General features: G+C 39.5%; 1 protein-coding gene and 1 long non-coding RNA gene across 2 annotated transcripts in view; one reads left to right on the top strand and one right to left on the bottom strand.

The window, feature by feature from the left end:
• Positions 1-13,567, top strand: part of LOC118167693 — an 18,716-nt gene extending 5,149 nt beyond the window's left edge. The window contains exons 2-4 of the long non-coding RNA XR_004751230.1: positions 2,372-2,408; positions 2,962-3,192; positions 4,458-13,567. This is a non-coding gene — a long non-coding RNA (uncharacterized LOC118167693). The remainder of the gene's footprint in view (positions 1-2,371; positions 2,409-2,961; positions 3,193-4,457) is intronic.
• A 1,851-nt stretch (positions 13,568-15,418) lies between these two features.
• On the bottom strand, positions 15,419-19,268 carry OIP5 (Opa interacting protein 5). Its single transcript, XM_035327400.1, is given in 6 exon segments — positions 15,419-16,738; positions 17,478-17,559; positions 18,119-18,241; positions 18,697-18,763; positions 18,838-19,031; positions 19,033-19,268. Coding segments are annotated over 6 exon segments (708 nt in total). The 5' UTR covers positions 19,107-19,268; the 3' UTR covers positions 15,419-16,570.
• Between the last annotated feature and the right edge of the window lie 23 nt (positions 19,269-19,291).

Genomic DNA, 19,291 nt, shown 5'->3' with positions numbered 1-19,291 from the left:
TGAGAGCAGCGCCTGGCCGTGCCTGCACACGCAGCTCTGGTGTGCCCTGAGGTGTTCGGGCAAAACGCTTGGAGCTCCCTGCGCTACAGAACGGTGCTGTTCTGGTTCTTCTTGTAAATGGGACTCCTTACTGAAACCAAAAGGATTAATTCAGCGTGGAATCCCTTACGGTTTATGTGTTATAGCAGTTCTTTAAAATTCTAGTTCATCGCGTTATTCTAAGTGGCTGCATTTTCAGTGTGAACGTCAGGTAAAAGTTAAAAATAATAAAAAATTGAAGGACCTAAATGAGAAGCACAGCTTCAGATCCTGAAGTGATGTGGTCTACTATACATGAACAATAGGGAAGATGTTTATAACTGGTAAAACAACACAAAAGAAACGTGGTAAGTGTGGTTGTGGCAACTACTTCCGAAAGTGGTAGCTGCTTGTGAGAAGAATTTCTAAAGGAATGTTTTACCATGTGCTATATTACGTATCCATTCCTTGTGCTGTGTTATTCACCTGGTAACAGTAATAGCAGCTCACAGGTAATATAACATTAAGGCACAGTATGCTGCTGCTGGTGAATACCTACTTGTACAGGTCTATGTGTGAGCTGTTAGAATATGCCAAGGGATTTGCCTCTGGCACATTACATACAAAGATGACTTTGCTTTATGCTGTAATTAGAAGAATAACAAGCTGTCAACTTTTTTTCATGTGAAGTTGTATAGTATTCTTAGCAGTAAGTAAATACACTTGGATTAATACTTATTCTTAATTGCTTTGAATGCTTAAGAACTGTAAGAATTAGCATCAAAAACAATCAGAGTTTTCTGTTACCCTGGCGTATGTCAAACCAACTCTGTGCACTGCTTTAAAATTTTGCTCACAGCGCTGTGAGCTTGTGCAATACAGACATTTGCAGGAGTAAGCTGTACCTCTTACGATGGTAACCTCTCATCTCAGGGGTGTCAAAAACCAGGGGCCAACTAAGGCTAAGCGTTCTGCCTGAATGCGTGAAGAGTCTGGAGTCTCCTGAACACCTCCCACGTTCATTCTTAAAAACTAGAAAAGGAACGAGGTTTGAAAGGAGTCTTGATGTGTTGGTGGTTAGCTGAATGCAAGATACAGAGGCCCACACAGTCTTTGGAGGATTGATTTAAAAAAAATCTCTAAAATGAGATGTGCAGAGAGGGATGTTTCTTTGTTTAAACAGCATTCAAAGAGCCCTTTGGTGTGTGTATCATGGAATAAAAATCTCAGCTGTAAAGCAGTTGTCTCCTGCTATAGGAAGTATTATTATAATTCCTACCCTATTGTGCTAAGAGGGTAGGAAATATGCACTGGAAACCTCATAGGAGGTGAGGGTGACTTTATGTAGAATAAAAAGTGAAACAAAACAGGTTACAGTGTCTTAGGCTCGTAATCTCATAAGCGGTTGCATTTGTGCAGTGCACAAGACATCTATCCACTGGCCAGGCATCATAGCAAGGTGTTTAAGTAATGCGTCCAGCAGTCAGGGGCCCCTTGCAGAGAACAAGGAGCATTAGCTGGCAAGTCCTCATGTCCTCTGGACTCCCAGGTTGGTGACTTCTGTGTCCCTGATAGGCCTTGTCACACCCTGCTGGAGGTGACAGTGACCTGTGTCTCCACCCTGTCCTGCTCTGTTCTTTGTATCCCGATCTGTGTGTCTTCTAAAATTGCAGGGGGACATGCTGGAGTTCGGAGGACTTGCTAGGTGGGGTACTGGTAACACAAGCCCTTCTGAGAGACCTGTCCCTCTTTTGTGTCGCGTTTGGAGCCTCCACACCAGGCACTCCCTTTCTCTCTCGAGCTCTAGTACAGTTTGCTATAGTGCTGCGTAGAGTGGATTTAGATACCTTTTTAAAAGTAGAGAGAGGTGAGGGTGAGTGACAGTGTGGAGAGGTAACATTGGGAAATTTTTGGAACCGTTTTGGAAAGCCAGATCTGTTGGATACCTTAAAACAGTGTTAGAGAGTTCCTGATAACTGATAATTATCAAATTAATTGTTTTGTGAATCATTTGTTTCCTTAATGTCTTGAAGTCTCATAGTGCTTGTCTGGTTCTTGGGGGAGGACTTGAATTGGGAGGGTGAGAACTGACGACACGAGAATGGAACAAGAAGATCCTGGATCTTCAATACTTAGGTGTGATTCACTTGACCATCCTTTTCCTTATTGTGAAAGAGGAGGGTGGCTATAAACATTTGAAAAGTGACATTAACATGTTTAATGTAGACTATCTAACAATGTTAGCTGCTTCCCAGAAGGTATAGATAATCTTCTGTGCCTTGTGCATATAATGATCTGTTATCAGAAGAGCTTCCTATATATAAATGTAATTTGCTCATCTCTTTCTCTTTAGGTTCCCTGAAGAGAATGCTGAATGGTGAAAAATGATGGTGAGTAAAGCCATAAGGTTATTTCAGTACTAAATACACGAAACTAAACTTGTCAGTTTTCTCTCCCTTCCCCTTCTTTTTTTCTTTACCAAGTAAATCAGTTATTGAAATTTTATTTTTTCTTAAGACACTCAGAGAACTGGAATGCTGCCACAGTGTCAACTTTCAACTTGTGCTTGACTTGAAATAAACCTTTACTTAAATATATATATTCTAACAAAAATAAATGCTTTGAAAGTTACGAAACACCTGCTCCGTGCTGTCATTTTACCCTGTTAAGAGACACTAATTGCATTAGCTTTGAGTAGTTATCTTAAAGGTTTTTTATTTGTTAAACACTAGGAGTGGAAGAACAATAATGTAACCAAATGTCAATTATCAAGTTGAAGAAAGTAAATTCAAAAATTCTAAGGATAATGATCAAAGTCTAGAATTACAATTTATTTATTTCCCCAGTAAATTAAGTAAAAATATTCTGGTAGTTAAGGTATATAACAGAATGCTAGATTCTGTTCTTGGCTCTGCCACAAACCTTTGACATGTTTTGTTGCAGCTCCCCAGGTCTGCTTTTCCCCAGCTTCATATCAAGAGTAAGACTTACCCATCAGCGTGGGCATGGATGGTCAAGCTTATGATCAGCTGAAATATTTGAGTGCCTCAAAGAGAAAGTGATGGTGACATGTGGTGTATTGCCATTACCATAGTCTGCTCACTACTTCTAACATAGGAGTTGAAAATTATCACCAGAAGATTATTTCTGAACTTGATCAACTAAAGGATTAAGGTAATGAGAATCATAAAAGGAAGTCAACGAAAGACCAGAGAAAAGAGAGGAAGGAGGTAGAAAATCTGATGTGTCCTCATATGCTTATATTTGAGAAAGAGAAATCAAAGAAAAAATATTTCCTCTTTCACATCACTCATTGTCGTACAGGAGAATGGTAGTAGGCTGTGTTTTTTTTCCTGGCATTACGCAGAATCGCATTCATGTTCCCTTCTAATCCAGGCTGGCTGGCATCAAACTTAAAGGAAAAAATCCATATCTTAACAGCTTCCGTGAGTAGGCAGTACCAGGTGTGCCACTGGTGAAAGGCCAGGAGGTCAGTGACAAGATGGCAGTTGTTGAAGTATGTCTACACTGTGGACAAGTGGGGACAAATGGGTAAAAAAAAACAAAAGGACCTAATCTATGGACTTTACAGCTGTCATAAGTGTTTTTTTCCTCTACAGCACTGACAGTTTTGTAGCTAATTAGGTGATTGTTCATAGTCTCTATGAATTGTGACCCACTATAGCAGAAGTTATTTTCTCTGCATGCAATGCCATTACACCTTGTGCTATTGCTATTCTGCCTGACAAAGAGACCCTCCACAGCTTTCTTGTAAGCTTCTTCTAGGTACTGGAAGACCATTGATTATAAGGTCTCTCCAGAGCCATCTCTTCTCCAGGTTGGGATCAACTCTTTATCACGGAGTGTAGTGATAGGACAAGGGGTATATTTAGAAGAAATTCTTTACTCAGATGGTGGTAAAGCACTGGAACAGGCTGCCGAAAGAAGCTGTGGATACTCCATCCCCGGGAAGTGTTCAAGGCCAGGCTGGATGAGGCTTTGGACAACCTGGTCTGGTGGGAGGTGCCCCTGCCCATGGCAGGGGGGTTGGAACCAGATGATCTTTAAGGTCCCTTCCAACCCAAACCATTTGATGAATCTGTGTGTGTTCAGGTGATACCTCAACATTGTCATGTTATGTGTCAGAGCCACAGTTATGAAGCCTCATAGCTTATTAATACCAGGGTATTTTGGGGTGTACTGCTTCTGAGTAAGCGTATAATTCAGCATTTCTGTAGTATTTCATTAGCCAGCTTACAGACATACGTAGTTAGATATAAACTCCTATAGAACGGGATTACTGCAGTCTATGAAGCCAACTATTTTTTTTCCATTAGACTCAGATTTTTAAAGTAATGAACCAGTAAGTGTTTTAATGCCAAATATATTTTATTCTGTCTCCTGAACTACCTCTTCTCTCTTTAATTTTGGAATTCCAGATCCTTGCTGAAATTTAAGAAGATGATAGTCCTATTGCTTGCTCACAGGCTGTGAGATGTGGACATGTCTCTCCTAGCAAGCAAAAACTTGTCCTTCACTTCCATGGAGCTGCATGAACAAAAGATCTCTTCGCTTCCTGCGTCAACTGTCTCACCCAACGCTTAATTCCCCAGATGACTTCTCCCACAGAAGCAACCCCGCTGTGGTATCAAAACTCAAAAGCAGAGTAACAGAAATCAGTGTTTGTTTCCCTGAAGAAATGTCTTCTGTGCCAGCTCTTCATCCAGCTTTCTCCATTCTGTTTTAAAATGAGAAAAACTTTGAAATCAAATGGAAGTGGAAGCTGATGTTCTTCACTGATATCTATCTCCTTCTTCATTTTAGGAAGGATAAGTTCTTCACTGTGTCATATTGGAATTCCTGGCTTATAAGGCGTCTGCATGCACTGCCATGCCAAACTGTACATGTATGAAAAGTTTCAGCAGGAAACGAGGACATATTTTCTGCTCTGACATACGGAAGAAACTTACCAAACAATTGGAGAAGTCCCGTAAGAGGTATTTTGTAGCCCAGGAACCTGGCTTGACTTTGTAGATAGATGTCTTGATGTCAACTCACATAAAGCAGCTAATGCAGAGGAACAAATGCAGAATCACCTTGTCTATAGTGTGTAACAGCATCATCCCAATCTGTGATCAAAATGTAGATTTGCATGTGTAAACCCACGTAAGTGCTGGATATGAAGAGCTTTCACCAGAAGGAGAAATTACTCTGCACCACTTCATTTTTAGCAAAGAAAAATGAAGCTTTAAAGACCTTCAGGGTTACAGGATAATGACTAGGTTTGTGTTATATCACTCCCTCCTTTTGGCTTTTTATAAATCCTTAGCAGCAAAAGGAACATTCTACAGTTGAAAAGATGGGGCAGAATTTCTTTCTTTCTTTAAAGAAATTAACTTCTGGTGGGATGGAAGAGACTGGAGGTGTAAAGTTGCGGTTTTTCCGCTCAGCTTCCTTTCCACAGTTTCAGCTTTTCATTCTGCTGATGGAATCAGATACTTTTTATTCTTCTGTGACTGAGAACTAAGATGACCTGTATGTTTCCATCATCTAGGCCTGGTAGAACGAGCTGGTAGATGTGTAGGAGGTATGGCTTGATAGAGAGCAGAAGTGCTTAGGCCGGGCCTTTTTCTGGTTCCTCCTATTCCTTCCCAATCTAAGGCGCTATCTGTTGTTCTTATGTTTACACAAGATTCTTTGTCTACATCGTTTGTGTTTATATAGGATATTTTCGATCATTCTGAGGTGGGAGTTTGTACTGTTCACATGCTCCTTGCTATGGTATTGTATATGGCAAGTAAGGTTTCTTGGCGAAAAGAAATCTCCATTTCAAGTCTGGAGCTCTTAGTGCACCTTAATCCACACTTGTGATTTAGAAAATGTGATTTACTAGCTTAAAATATTTTCAAATTTGGATGAAATAAAGGTATATAGATCCTGTTAATAGGTGTGGGGGGATAATATCATCGTTGGGGGGTGGGGTGTTTTTTTGTTTTCGTTTGTTCTATTTTTCATTTTAGAAAACTGCTGGAGAGAGCCAGACAGCCTGAAATTGGCTGAAAAAGTCAACAGTTGAAATCCTTCTTTAATCTTCATGATAGATGGCGAGGGCAGCACTGAGATGTTTAAAATGTAGTGAAATTTTATGGGGACCACGTTTCACAGCAGAGTAAGGATGAGTGTCGGTGGTGATCCTGGTCTTTGGGGTAAAGTTATATCTGTGTATAGACTTGCATTGTAACAGTAAGATTTAATGATAGCTTTACCCTTGGTTGTTTCCAAGAAGCAAAGATCAGACATGAAAGCTAAGGAGGGTAGGAAAGACACTGTGTATCAAAATAATGCCAACTGCAATGAGCAGAGAGGTGCACTAAAATTGTATGCAACATTGCAATGAGCTGTGTTTCTTTTATTAGTTTAGATGAGTTACATTAATCCTGATGAGGCAACCACCAACTTGGCCTGATTTCTTTTAAGAATTTAGGATGTCTTTGCTGAAAATTGTCTGAATTTTCTGGTTTTAGATGCAACTAGAAAAGCACACTTACTTTTAGGTCCTCCTTTTGTTGAAACCAATAGGATTTAATGTAGATGTCTGTAGAAGCAGGATCCATCTCTTAAGTGATGGAAAATACTGTTAATATCATAGGATTATATGTTGTTGGAAGGTATCTGGTATAGGAAATACCTGATCCTAAATATGGGAAATTCCTTTTCTTCCTTCTGCCCATACTTGTCCTTCTGACATTAAAGCTAGCAGTTGATTCTTGCATAGCTGGGTGACAAAATACTTGGGGGACAGGAATGTATTTTTATCTTCTGTGGATATGTACAAAAACTAAGAATTTTTCTGACTAGAGAGTAGACAATTCATGCTACTGATTTCCACATCCATAAGAATAACCCTCAACATTTTGTAACCCTGCATTGCAACAACAACAAAAAACCTACAGATTTTTCCTGACTCCTAACCCAGATAACGTAAGAACATTAGCTTTCAAGTTTACTTTTAGAACATAATATTTTTAACAGGGCTAAAGATCTGTGGTTTTCACAGAACTACTCGAACAATGCATGCCCAGAAGACCCTCACAGCCGTACCTTTCCAGCCAGCTTCTTTATAAAAGTGCTGTGTTAGGAAATGCTGCCTCAGCCTACTTACTTTTTCTTGCTCCACTTTTTCTCTATGTTGGTTGGAAATCTTCCCATGTGAAAGATTACAAAAACAAGGGGCATGTGCAATAGATCATATATATATATACATATATATATTTTAATACTTGTGGACAAAATGATGTTACAAGTTGTTTGAAAACAACAAAATCACCAATGTCTTCCATTTTGAGATGTGTATAGTTCCATAAGCATTAGTGCTTTGTAGCAAACAGTAGTGCCATGTTAGGATCAGTGCATGAGCCTAGTAGTATTTTTACAATTTCAGAGTGACAAATTTATTAATAAGCAGTGATGATAATGTAATTAACAATAGAAAGGATACAGTAGAAATGTCACAAACATGGTCTAAATATGCAGTATCCTCCCTGTGACAGTGGTAATGCTATCTTTAGAAAGTGAATGCATTCACTTAATGGGCTTCACAGAGTCATAGTTAACTTTGTTTTTAGTATTTCTGTCCAACTGCAATAGTAAACTAGTGTATGTAAGCATCCAAAATTCTCATCTCTGTCACCAGTGATTCTTTTCTTTTTAGTCTTTGTTGAAGGTGTTTTCTTCTATGAGCAGCATTTTCCATGTAATTATTACCCATCCTGTGATATACTCAGAATTAAGAATGTGATAAAGAGTTCATGTGTGTTTTGTGCACATCTCTACTACCCTAATATTATTTACAAAATCTGTTAAGAAAAAAAAATAATCAAGTCCAATTACATAATTATTAGAACCAGTTAAACATTATCCTTTTCATCTACTAAGTTAGTTACTAGTTGCAAAATGCTTTCTTCCAATTATAAGTAGAAGACTTTTGTCCATTATTGCAGGAATGGAAAACCTTTTTTTTTTCTGAAGTCCTATTGAATCTTTTAACGCCTTTGGTGGATCCTGCATTTACACACATCTTAATAAGAGAGAATATAATAAGATTAAGGGCTGTTGAAAACCAACGTTGCAGACTGCATCTGTTCAGCAGGCTATATCTAGCCTATGGGTCATAGATTCCCCACCCCTGTATTACTGAGAATTCAATATCCTGTGTTTTGGGTAACTTCAAGTATTGCTTTCCAGCTCTAATCTCAATTTTAATAACTTATGTCTCTCCCTCTGCTTTTTTTCAGAAGGAAAGTTTAGACCAGGGAATGTTCAAATGATTTAGCACTCAATGGGCAGCTTGGACTGGTGAAATAAGAGACTGGTATGATTCCTGAGATGAGCGATGCTCTGTGGATGGCATTCTCTCATTTCCTAGGAAAAAAAAGTCTTATTTGATACCAGTGTTGCTCTTCACGCATTTCTTTTACAAGAACAAAATTATCTGTCACTTTAGAGAGGATACTGCATCTTTTTTCCCTGAGACCTGCCTGTAAATGGCCACTAGGAGGAGGGAGGGAATGGGTAGCTTGGTTTTGTAATTTTAATAGGATGTATCTCTAAAGTAATTAATCAAGTAGCATGTTCTTTGGTGCAAAACCAGTAATCCTTGCAGAGTTAATGTGTGTAACAAACCCCCCACCCCGACCCTCTGCATCTAATAAGTTTCCAAGAAAACCGGGTGGTTGGGCCATTTACAGCAGAGCTCTGGGGGACCTGTGCTCAGAGTTAGGTTCAGTTCTGAACAGAAGTAGCTGTACCATTGAATAAAGTAGTTTAGTGCTTGGGAGAATCAATTGAAAAATACCTCTGAAACTGGAATGCAAAATAGCACAGTATGTAGGGGGAAGAATCCCTGATGCAAACAAAGCCATAAGATGATTTAATAAGAAAATAGAACTTTAGTAGCAATAACTGTTTTGCATGTGATAGTAAATAACTTGCATTAGCAAGACTGTACAGTAGAGTAGGTGGGTAATAACCAAATAAGTTTGTGGCGTTCTGTGCTGCAGGGAGTTGCATGAAAAGTCTCTTTTCCTAAGATGGGTGAATTCCTCTTAATGTTCCTCTCATTGGAGGGAATTTGGCACTTGAATACTTAGTTAATGAACCTGGTATTAAAAAAAACAAACAAACTGTTTAGCTTTGCCACACATCTGAAGCACTGTCAGTGAGTGCTGGGGGAAGGGCAGACAGTTCTTTCTGAAAGGGTAGCTGAAGTTTCCCTTTTTTGCAGTCTAGCACTTGCTTAGTTTTTCTGAGGGGAAACTAAACCCTTCCAAATACTGGACTGTGGAAAGAACTTGGTTCTGAAGTTAGAACGCATTTTATTGTACGTGGTACTTATTTTCTTTGTTTAAAAAGACCAACTTGAAATGGTGACAGGTCTTTAAAAAAGAAGTTTATTAGATAACATTTGACACTGAAAACATTTGTTCATCCCAAAGTACAATTGTAGGATCCTAAAAATGCTACCCTGCAGCAAAAATAATTTTAGACTTGCTAAACACTCTGTTTCGAGCCATCGATTTCTGTTAATGCCTGAAGCTTTCCAGAGACAAGTACGGTGAAGCCTCTGGTAACAGAAAGGGATATTGATCTACAGCTGTAGCCTCTGCACCCAGCAAAAGTATCTGCTATCAAAGGGTTACGTAAAAGAGCTCCAGAAGTTCTAAAAAATCCATAATTGACGCTGTTTTCAGATACATACAGATACATGGTGTATAGAGACAGCATGGCCCAGCAGATAATAGTGTGTTCCTAACAGAAGTATTACATCAGAAGTTTAGATCTATCTGGCTAGATTTCTGGTAGAAAGTTGAAGTAGTTTGGAATGTAACTTCCAACTGAAGGGAAGCCTCTGATGTTCTGAAATTACATAGGTGAAGCCGTTTGGCTCTTCGTAGGTTGATAGAGGGACTGTTAAGGGCTGTGAGTGTTTCTACAGCGTAATGTAATTAAGATAAGCATGAGCATATCTAAATTAAGTGTTAGCTAATATGTGTATGAAAAGCTAACTGATCTGGAAAGTTATAATCAGCTTAAATTCCAGCTATTGCATTATTGATAAACTTGGAAGCTGGCCATAGGAAACCTTAATTTGATTGTGATCTGATTACATTAAATAAATTATAAATTTATTGTAGTCTGTGGTCAGCAAGTACATTTACATAATGAATTAATAATGAAAACATGGTCACGTTCAGACTTCAGAAGTATGAACTTTGTGGCTGAGTAGAAATTTTCAAGGCTTTATTCATTTAGAGAAGGGGGGAGGAAGGGAGATTGAGACTAATGTAGCCAGGCGAGCTATCTGCATATTCTTCCCAGTTCAGATTTAATAATAATCTGAATTCCATGGGGTACTATATTAGAAATTAGTATTCACAGCCACAAAGGAAATCCCATTGCCTTTCAGCTGTCGTGTTGTGGCATGCCTTTTGCTCCAAACCACTTGATTTCAGTGCTGCTAAAACTAAGTAGCAGTGCTATATGCTACCACATTGCAGCGTGGGATATCAAAAGTACAGTGACCACTACTGGCATGACCACGTTCGCGTTGCTGAACCCAGGTGAAACATGTGGGTACTGTCCCTTACCCAGTGGTTCTGCTGTAGAAGATCTAGCCAGTACTTGCGTTGGGAATTGCAGCTTGAGGATTGCAACTTCTGCAACTGAGCATAATTGTCAAATTTAGGACAAAAAAAATGGTTTGCAGACTACTAGATAGCAAGTGACAACAAATTGTACTGTGCTTCAGGACATTGACACTTTATGCAAGGGTTACATTGATAAGAGCTGGCAGTGGCTTTGAGCAGAGAAGGATGGAAGAGAAGAGTTTTTGATGGATAACCAATTTTACAAATAACTACTTCCCTAGGAAAGAGTCTGGTCTTCCTTCAAAACCTAATAATCTTGCTTGCTGTTCAGGTACAGAGCTGCGTAAGTGGCAGTTTGAGTTAGATCCCACTGCTTTTCTTTTACCAAATGATACAGCATATTGCCCCTACAGCACTTTGACTGGCACACAAAAGCCAGCAGTCGAACCAGGGTGTCTCATTTAACAGTGCAGAACACTAACCAGGAATTCTGCTTTCTATTCCCTTTCAGTCTGCTCAGCACTATCTCCTGAGTTTTGGAGAAAGCGTAGGTGTACTTGACGTAAGCAAGGAGTGTGTGTTTCTGTCTCGGATCCTATGTACCAGGTTATAGGATAGACAGATTCCCTAAGGCTTTGCAACATTTAAGATAAAGATAAAAGGTAACTTACTGTTCAGTGTGTCCTGTGTAAGTCTTATCTGCTTCTTTCCTCTTCCCCTCCAAACGAGTGTGTTTGCAGGTCAAATAAAAGAAGGCTAGTTTGTGATGCCTCAGGCATAAAGAAGTGCATGGAGAAACTGAAGGAAAGTGGCACAGGCCCACAAACCAAATCTTAGAGCTAGTATTCTAATTATGCATGATTCAAAATGTCTAGTGTAATGTAGTTATTACCAGTAAATTGAGATATGCATTTATACATAACGAAGCAATAGGAATTAATATACCAATAGCTTGAACTTCCTGCTTTGATTCTCAAACTTTGATTCTCAAACTGTTTTTTTTTTCTTTTTTTGTCTCTCTCTCTCTCTCTTTTTTTTTTTTTTTTTTTTTGAGAGAATGTGCTGCCTCTGTAGAGAAAGGGGCAGAATGTATAGATAGGGACAGAAGCATGGCACCAAAACTGTAAATCAGGAACCAGGATCAGCAGAACTCGCCTTTATAACCTCTTGTCTGGTTCATTTTAGTGCCCTGAGCATGTAAAAAGTAGGGCATGGACTAAGCATGTTTAAGGGCGAGATGAGGTTTCTCACCTGCTGCAGCTGTAGCAAGGAAAAGGGTGCAGAGTTTCTTTCAAGGTGCAGGAGGGAGCAACTGGTAAAAAAACAAAAAAACAACAAAAAAAAACACCACAGTAACAGAAACAACGGACTCAAATTGAGTGTAGTATTTGCCAGACAGTAGGTAATAAGCTTGTGTGTGGTGAGAGAAATTATTTGGAGAAGACTGAAATTAATAAGCACAGTACAAATATTTCAGGTGTTGAATAGCTTTTTAATAGACAGTATTTTCAGGTAACTCTCTAGCCACATAGGCAGCTGTACTGAAGTATACTGGTACCAGCCAGCAATAATGGCACCTGCAGGAATGAACCTGAAAATACTGGTAATCTTGTATATTTTTTAAGTTCTTTGACAAAGAGATTTTTAAAAACAGAAAATGAGATTTGATCACTGAAGGTCTTTATCTTCTGCAACACAGGTTGCAATATAGTCTTTTTTTTTCTTTATTTCACTTATTAAATAAAAGGGAATTTGGGTGCCATTTTTCCGTAAACTTTTACTGTGCTCTCTGTAATATTTTCCAAGTCTTTTAGTGGGTACTGCAGTGAATTTCTGCTGGCAGTTTGAAAATAACATAGAATGCGTGGCAGTGTCTATGTCACTAATGCTTTTCCTAGTTTAAATATTCAATCATGTAGAATACTAGCATGTTACTGCAGAATTCCATACTTTTAGCTTAGCTTAATTTTGTAGGTGGGCTTAACTTGCGCAGAACACTTCTCCATGTACAGAGACTCAGTCCCCTTTCTTAAGCAGAAAGAGGAAGTGTCTTGGAGGAAGAAATTGTGTCAAGTTAAATCCTGATCATGCTTCGTAGCCAAGCGTCCATAAAACACCATGATTTGGGTTTAGAATGGGGGCTGTGTTTTTCTCATGAATGCTTTCTAGATACACAAGAATTGCCAAATGAAGATAGGAATATTATTAGAGAATATTTAACTATTTTACAGTATCAAAGTTAGGTTAAGTGAAATCTTTTGAGCCAACTTCTTCAAGCTAAAGTGGAATCTATTTGTAAAAAGGGTTTAGCCCAGCAGTTAACCATGGCCACCTAATGCCTAGAGGATATTCTTTAGAACACTTCACATGGTTTTAAACCCTATTACATGTTTTCTTTTGTGTGGTGAGTAAGCAGTTGTATCCGTTGTTAATGCTTATCCATGTCAATATAAAACCTGGGGAAGTAAGCTACTTTAGGACTTCAGTGAAGATATCCTCCTTTTGAGAAATACAACAGCAACGGAGAAGTATTAATTATAGTTTCTTAAAAATTATCCCAATACTTAAACTGGTTAGAGAAGACTTCTTACACTGAACTTCTGATGGCATTGCTCACATGGGTTAGTGGAGATTACTGGTATCACTAGGTACTCCCATTGCACACGTTTTACACGGTAACAGTAAAAGAATGTTTCCCTGCAAATTCTGTGTTTTTTTTTTTTTTTTTTTTTTTCCCAAAAGGCAGCTTGCTTTTATATCTATGCATCTTTGAGGATTTCAAGATAAGATTTTATTCTTTTGACGCTGTAAAGAGGAACTGTTTAAAAATGAACTTGGAAACTCTGCACCTGTATACAAATTTTTTTAGCAATAAAGCAGCACAGGCTGAGAATGCACTAAAACCTGGCGTGTCATTTGTTCAAAAGATAGATTAACCAAGGTACAATGCACTGTATCTTCATTGAGGTGCTACCTGCTTCCACTTCTGAGATGTACTTGCTGTGCCTTTGACGAAGCTTAACAATTTGAGCTAAACTTGCATATGTTGAATATCTGCTTTGGATCCAGCTGTTTCAGCAGATTTCAGACATGAGTCTCCAACTTCCTGGAAGGCACCTGAAGAAAAATTGCCACTCCACTCAAGATGGGCAACGTACCAAATAGAAGCTTCAAAGGTTATTTTAGATGGTAGCAGAAAGCTTCTGTCGCTTGCAAGATAGACCGCCTAAAAGGAGTAAGTCTCAAAATTGTTTCAAATAAAGGTGGATTGTTTATTGTTTTGGTAGCTCAAATTCCTTTGGTGGTTGGCATTTCACAACCTACAGGGAGGCACAACTTTCCTTGCAGTTGCTGCAGAAAGCAGTTTTGTGAAGTGCTGTAACACAGCAGCAAAACACCACCTCGTGAGGACTATGCTGAAGAAGCCATGGCTCCTAACGCCACCAACCACTTACTGTGATTGCTGACCCTTACATGAGCTTATAAAAGATTCACTGTGTGGTTGCTACTTCAGTAACCTGCTAAACCACCTTCATTTGTTTTATTTTCTGCTTGCTTTTCTCAGAGAAGACAGCTGTTCGTTAGCTCACAGAAGAATAAAGAGAGCTGTGGCCTGACCTTGAGCTGGGTGTTTAAATCAGGTATTTAAACAGAGAATCCCCCCTTCCTGGGCCAGACTGGCTTTGGCTGCACTGCTCACACAGCTCTCAAGCTGCCTAGCTAGAGGAGATTAGGTTCCACAATAGGAAAAAAAAAAAAAAAGAAAAAAAAGAACATTCACTACTCAGTTGTAGATTCAAGTGGAATTTGAATCTGGGATAGACTGTGGGATGAAAATCTGAATTGAATCTTCTAGGAAGAGAAGTTTAAGCATCCCTTAAAACCTAAAGCTACAGTTTAAGTTCGTATCTTAGTAACTGTTATTCCTAAACTACTGAAGATAATGTTGCACTTATTTTGTATTTTATAAATTAAGGTGGGCTACTTCTTAAAACAAGTTTTATTTAGAACTCTGTACTGCTGTGAGTGTCAGCAGATGCAACAGGCAATAGTGCCAAGAACCATGATTTGACAGACACGAAGGACCACGGGCTGACTCAATGGAGCTGAGGTCTTCCCAGTTCCAAAGACAATTTAGAAGTACAATTTAAAAGCTTACAACTCACACTATTACACAAGATATATATTTCTGAATTTCAGCATTTTTATTTAAATCTTTACAACAGTAAAGATAATATTAAAAAAATGCAACTGACAGCTTTCTTTTCCTCTTAGGTGTGCGTACTTAGCTAAATGAAGGAAGACAATTTTGCACTATTTATATTATACACAGTATAAATGTAAAGTATTTAACAAGAAAAATGTCAATGCAGAAACCAGAATGAAAAGGCAGAAGTGAACAGTCCCATTACCTATCACGTTTCTTGGACTGATGCAACAGAAGAACTGACACTTAAAAATAACACAAAGGTGACGTTTTACAAAGGAAAACACTTACATGAGATTGGAGGGATATTTGCACAAGGCGAGGTTAGTCACAAAACCCCAGTTAAACATAATGCAGAAGTATTGTGAAAATTAATTTAAAAAAGAGTCTTTGTTCTTAATAATGAGGTAACCAAATACAACTCCAAACTTTACATGAATATACAGTGACAACTGTTGAAAAGAGCAGTTCTCCAGTTAAAGGTTCAGGCTAGAGCACGTTTTGGAGAAGATGATAACATTAATCATTACAGGCAATGAAGCAGATCTTACCAGAGTGTAACATTTATTTCAGGTAGTTACTTTTCATAGCCCAAATTTAGCTGTCATTGAGAAATACTGCATTTCTGCACTTATATCTGTCCAAGTTGTAAAACACCGATGATGATGATAATCATCGTTTAGATAACAGGTACTGTTAGAATTTAACAGAAGGAGCTGCTTCTCTCCCAGCAGAATGGCTCTTGATACTGTTATTGCTTAATCGGAATAAATGGAGACAATCCAGGACTTTTAATCAAAAAACAGCACACTGAACGTAAGTAGTAGCATAAATACCAGCTGCCCACATAAGCCTGCAAGGTGCCTTGCAGTGAGTTTTATACCCTCTGCTCCAAGCCTGACAAGAGTTATTTTACAAATAAATAAGACCATGAAATACAGAGAGTCCTGGTATCATCAGCAACACGGTGCAATCTGCCAATCACATATGGAAAGCAGAACAAAGGGAATGGCAAACTGAATCACTGGAACGAATCTGATTAAATAAGTACAACCCTCTCCAGACTGTTACATGAAGCTACTAAATTTTAGAGACAGTTTCAATAATCAGCCCTTTAGGCAGCAAGAGGAAGAGGAAAATGACCTCTCAGTCTTCCAACAAAAGGGAACAAGGGACAAAGATATTCTGTCTCAATAACTAGGGGTAAGTAACCTTCTTCCTTTTCCATCAAATTATTTTCTAGGTGTTCAGAAAAAAAAGCAGAATCCAATCAACAATCAAAGCTAGTAAGTACCCATTAGGTAACTTTTACAAGACATCTTGACTGGCCAAGGGGAGGCAGCAGGAAGATCATCACAGCTTCAAAAGAAGAGTGTTCCTGTGATTGACTAGAAGTAAAGGGGAAGAAAAGACTGTTCCTTGCTTTCACAGCTTCAACCCGGGCCGGAAAGACTTACATCTATCAAAGGCAGTGGCTCACAGCCTAAGCTTTGTGGAGCAGCCAACACATTTTTCTGAGCATAGCTTAAGAATGTTAGATTTTCAGGTGTTCCCCTCAGAACAAAGAGGTGCATTTAAGTCCCAATTCTTTCTGTACACAGATATAGTGACAGATCAGCTTTCTCAAACCTGTTCTGCTGCATTATTTCCTCATAATGAACAAACTCAGTAGAGATGCGGAAACGGCCCAGGTAGTTCTTCAAAATGGTGTATTATTGTTGGTGTTGACTACTGCATATCCTGGCATTAGGGCAACTGCATCTGATGCAGAGCCATACTTTTCTGCCATGTTCTTTTGCTTCAGATCCTCCATCTTCTTTGTCAGCAATTCTAGGCGCATGTGAACCATCACAAGCTTTTCTTTCAGCTAGAAAAAAAAGATAAGTAGTAAAATTAGAGAAAAATGTTACACTAACACTGGATCTTTGAGCAATCTGCATATCTGTTATAACACACTTGAGGATGACAAAATTTAAGTAATGTCATGGGCCCATATCCATGCTTAGAAAAGAGTCCAAAATAAAATAAAAGGAACAAGTAAGCGTATAAACACCCACTGCATTGGCTGTCTCCTACACACAGTAACTATATTTGAGCTATGGGACAAACAATTTACTAAGCTATCAACTAACCACGTTATAGAATAGAACAACCAATTTAAATACCAAACAAGAAGGGAGGATCTTGTGTTGTCTCGAACTACAAGTTGATGTTGTTGTGCTCTTTTGAGCTTACATAGCTGTAAATACAACTCTGCTAGAATCCTTTTCAAATTAACAAGAGGTTTATTATTATTATTACTATTCAGTGGTGACTTTTCAATTCCAGGGACAGCACAAGTGGCAAAATCTAGAATCATTTAAAAAACATTAATTTGTTTTTTGTTTTCAAAATGTAGAGAAGCCCCATTCACTCTTAACAACACTGATGTAGCACAAAAACATATATATTCACTAAGAAATAACAACCTTTTGTCAGAAAGTAAGATAGAAGTTGTTCAGTTCTAAGTGTTGCAAATACTGTAGTTGTATCCATATTTTTGGCTAATATCCAAAAATACTAATATTTCTTGCTATTTTCCATACAAAGTCATGTAGAAACCTTACTTTCCTCAGTTGTTCCTTTAGGGTCAAAGCAGGAAAATTCACCTTAGATGCTTCTACTGTTATTTTGTTTTTTAAAAGATAGCTAGAAAACAAGTAGGGAAAGGGGGGAAAAAAGAAAAAACAATTAAAAAGCCCACACAGTTGTATTCCTTGTTTATACAGATTATTTCAGAAGATTTTAAAGTAGATATAAAATTCTTCCCCAAAGTACTCCATCAATTATGAAAATACTATATATATTAAAAAAGCAAAACAATATGTTACTTCCAAATCATAACATCCCCACATTACCCTAATCCCTAAACATGATTTACAGTTTCTATAATGAAGTCCATCTGTCATGGAACTGTTTTGATATCTTACATTAAAATTAAGCGGATCTGGAACTGAAGGAGATTTCAGCATTGGAAACAACTAAATTTAAACTTTGATGCAATGTGAGGACACTCAAAAAGTGTAAGGCAAATCAAATGGAGCCATACCGACACAAACAATGTAAACACAGAAGATATTAAAATCCCACATCAACACTCAGGCAAAAGCAGAGTAGCTTTTGTTAACTACAGACTAGTAATACATCCTGCTTTAAAAACTTGCAAATTCCCATGAAATCCTTGACCATCAACATACAGGACACTCACCAGAGGATGCTCTCCTTGAAGAAACAGAATAAGCCTCGGAGATGAGCCAGGTTACTGAACGCAGAATAAAGAATGAAGCCCACCATCGAGCCACACGACCGACAGTGTAACGCATTGTAAGCACTAAAAGGAAAAATGGAAAAATAATGTTATTAAACAGAAGGTTATGAAAGCATGGATACTGGAGAGATGTCCGAGGACATCATCAGTTTCATGGGGACGGTAAAATACAATATAATGCTTTATCCTTAAATAATACAGAGTGTATGAGCATGGGAAGTTGGGCATGTTGTCTACGAAAATTTCTGTAATATGTGAAGTTGCAATTAGAGATAAAAATCCACAGTGCATTGTCTCCGAATGATTTAAGTTGTAAAGATCAGGTGTGGTGTGGTGAAATAATGGCTATGCCTGTACCTCTGACAGGTGATGTTAAAGGTACCCCTGCTAAAGCAGAGCATTGCCTCGTGAAGAGGGAAACAATCAAGTTTTTACCGAAAATATTATGTTATTGTGACAGAAAGCAGCTAGAAAAGACCTGACTAAGCCGGACAAGACCAGGCTGCCGCGCTACGCACCAGCCTAGCAGGGCTCCCTCCAGGCCCACCAGCAGCGCGTCCTCCCAGGCCACGTCCCCGGTGACTCCTGGGGAGAGAAGAGAGAGCCGGGAGAACCTGCCCGGCCCTGCCCACCCCGTCCCATCCCGTCCCGGCACTGACTGAGGCAGGCGAGGAGGCCGAGCCGCCGCTCCTCCTGCGCGCACAGGTGCAGCGAGTCCCCCAGCACTGTCCGGCACCCGCGGCACTGGAACACGGCGCAGTCCTCCGGCCGCAGCCCCCGCCACTGCAGCGGAGCCTCCTCTGGGGCCCGGGACGGAGGCGGAGGCGGCGGCGGGGCGGGGGGGGGCCGGCGGGGGCCGCTCCACCGTGATGACGCCGCTGATGCGCGGCTCCTGGAACAGCTGCCGCAGCTGCTGCCGCACCGCCATCTTCTCCAGCCCGGCCCTCGAACGCGGCGCCCCGCCCTCCCCGCCTCGCGATTGGAGTGCGCTCGGTGAATCCGCGTTGCTATTGGACGGTCGGGGTGTCAATCTTAGCAGCTTGGAAAGGGCGTCCCAGAGCCCGCTCAAGCGGCGCCTGGCGCGTTTCAAAAAACCAGCGCGGCGGCGGCCGC

This window comes from Oxyura jamaicensis, chromosome 5 (assembly GCF_011077185.1).
Source record: "Oxyura jamaicensis isolate SHBP4307 breed ruddy duck chromosome 5, BPBGC_Ojam_1.0, whole genome shotgun sequence".
NCBI classification, from domain to species: domain Eukaryota; kingdom Metazoa; phylum Chordata; class Aves; order Anseriformes; family Anatidae; genus Oxyura; species Oxyura jamaicensis.
This window is presented reverse-complemented; position numbering and strand designations above follow the sequence as displayed.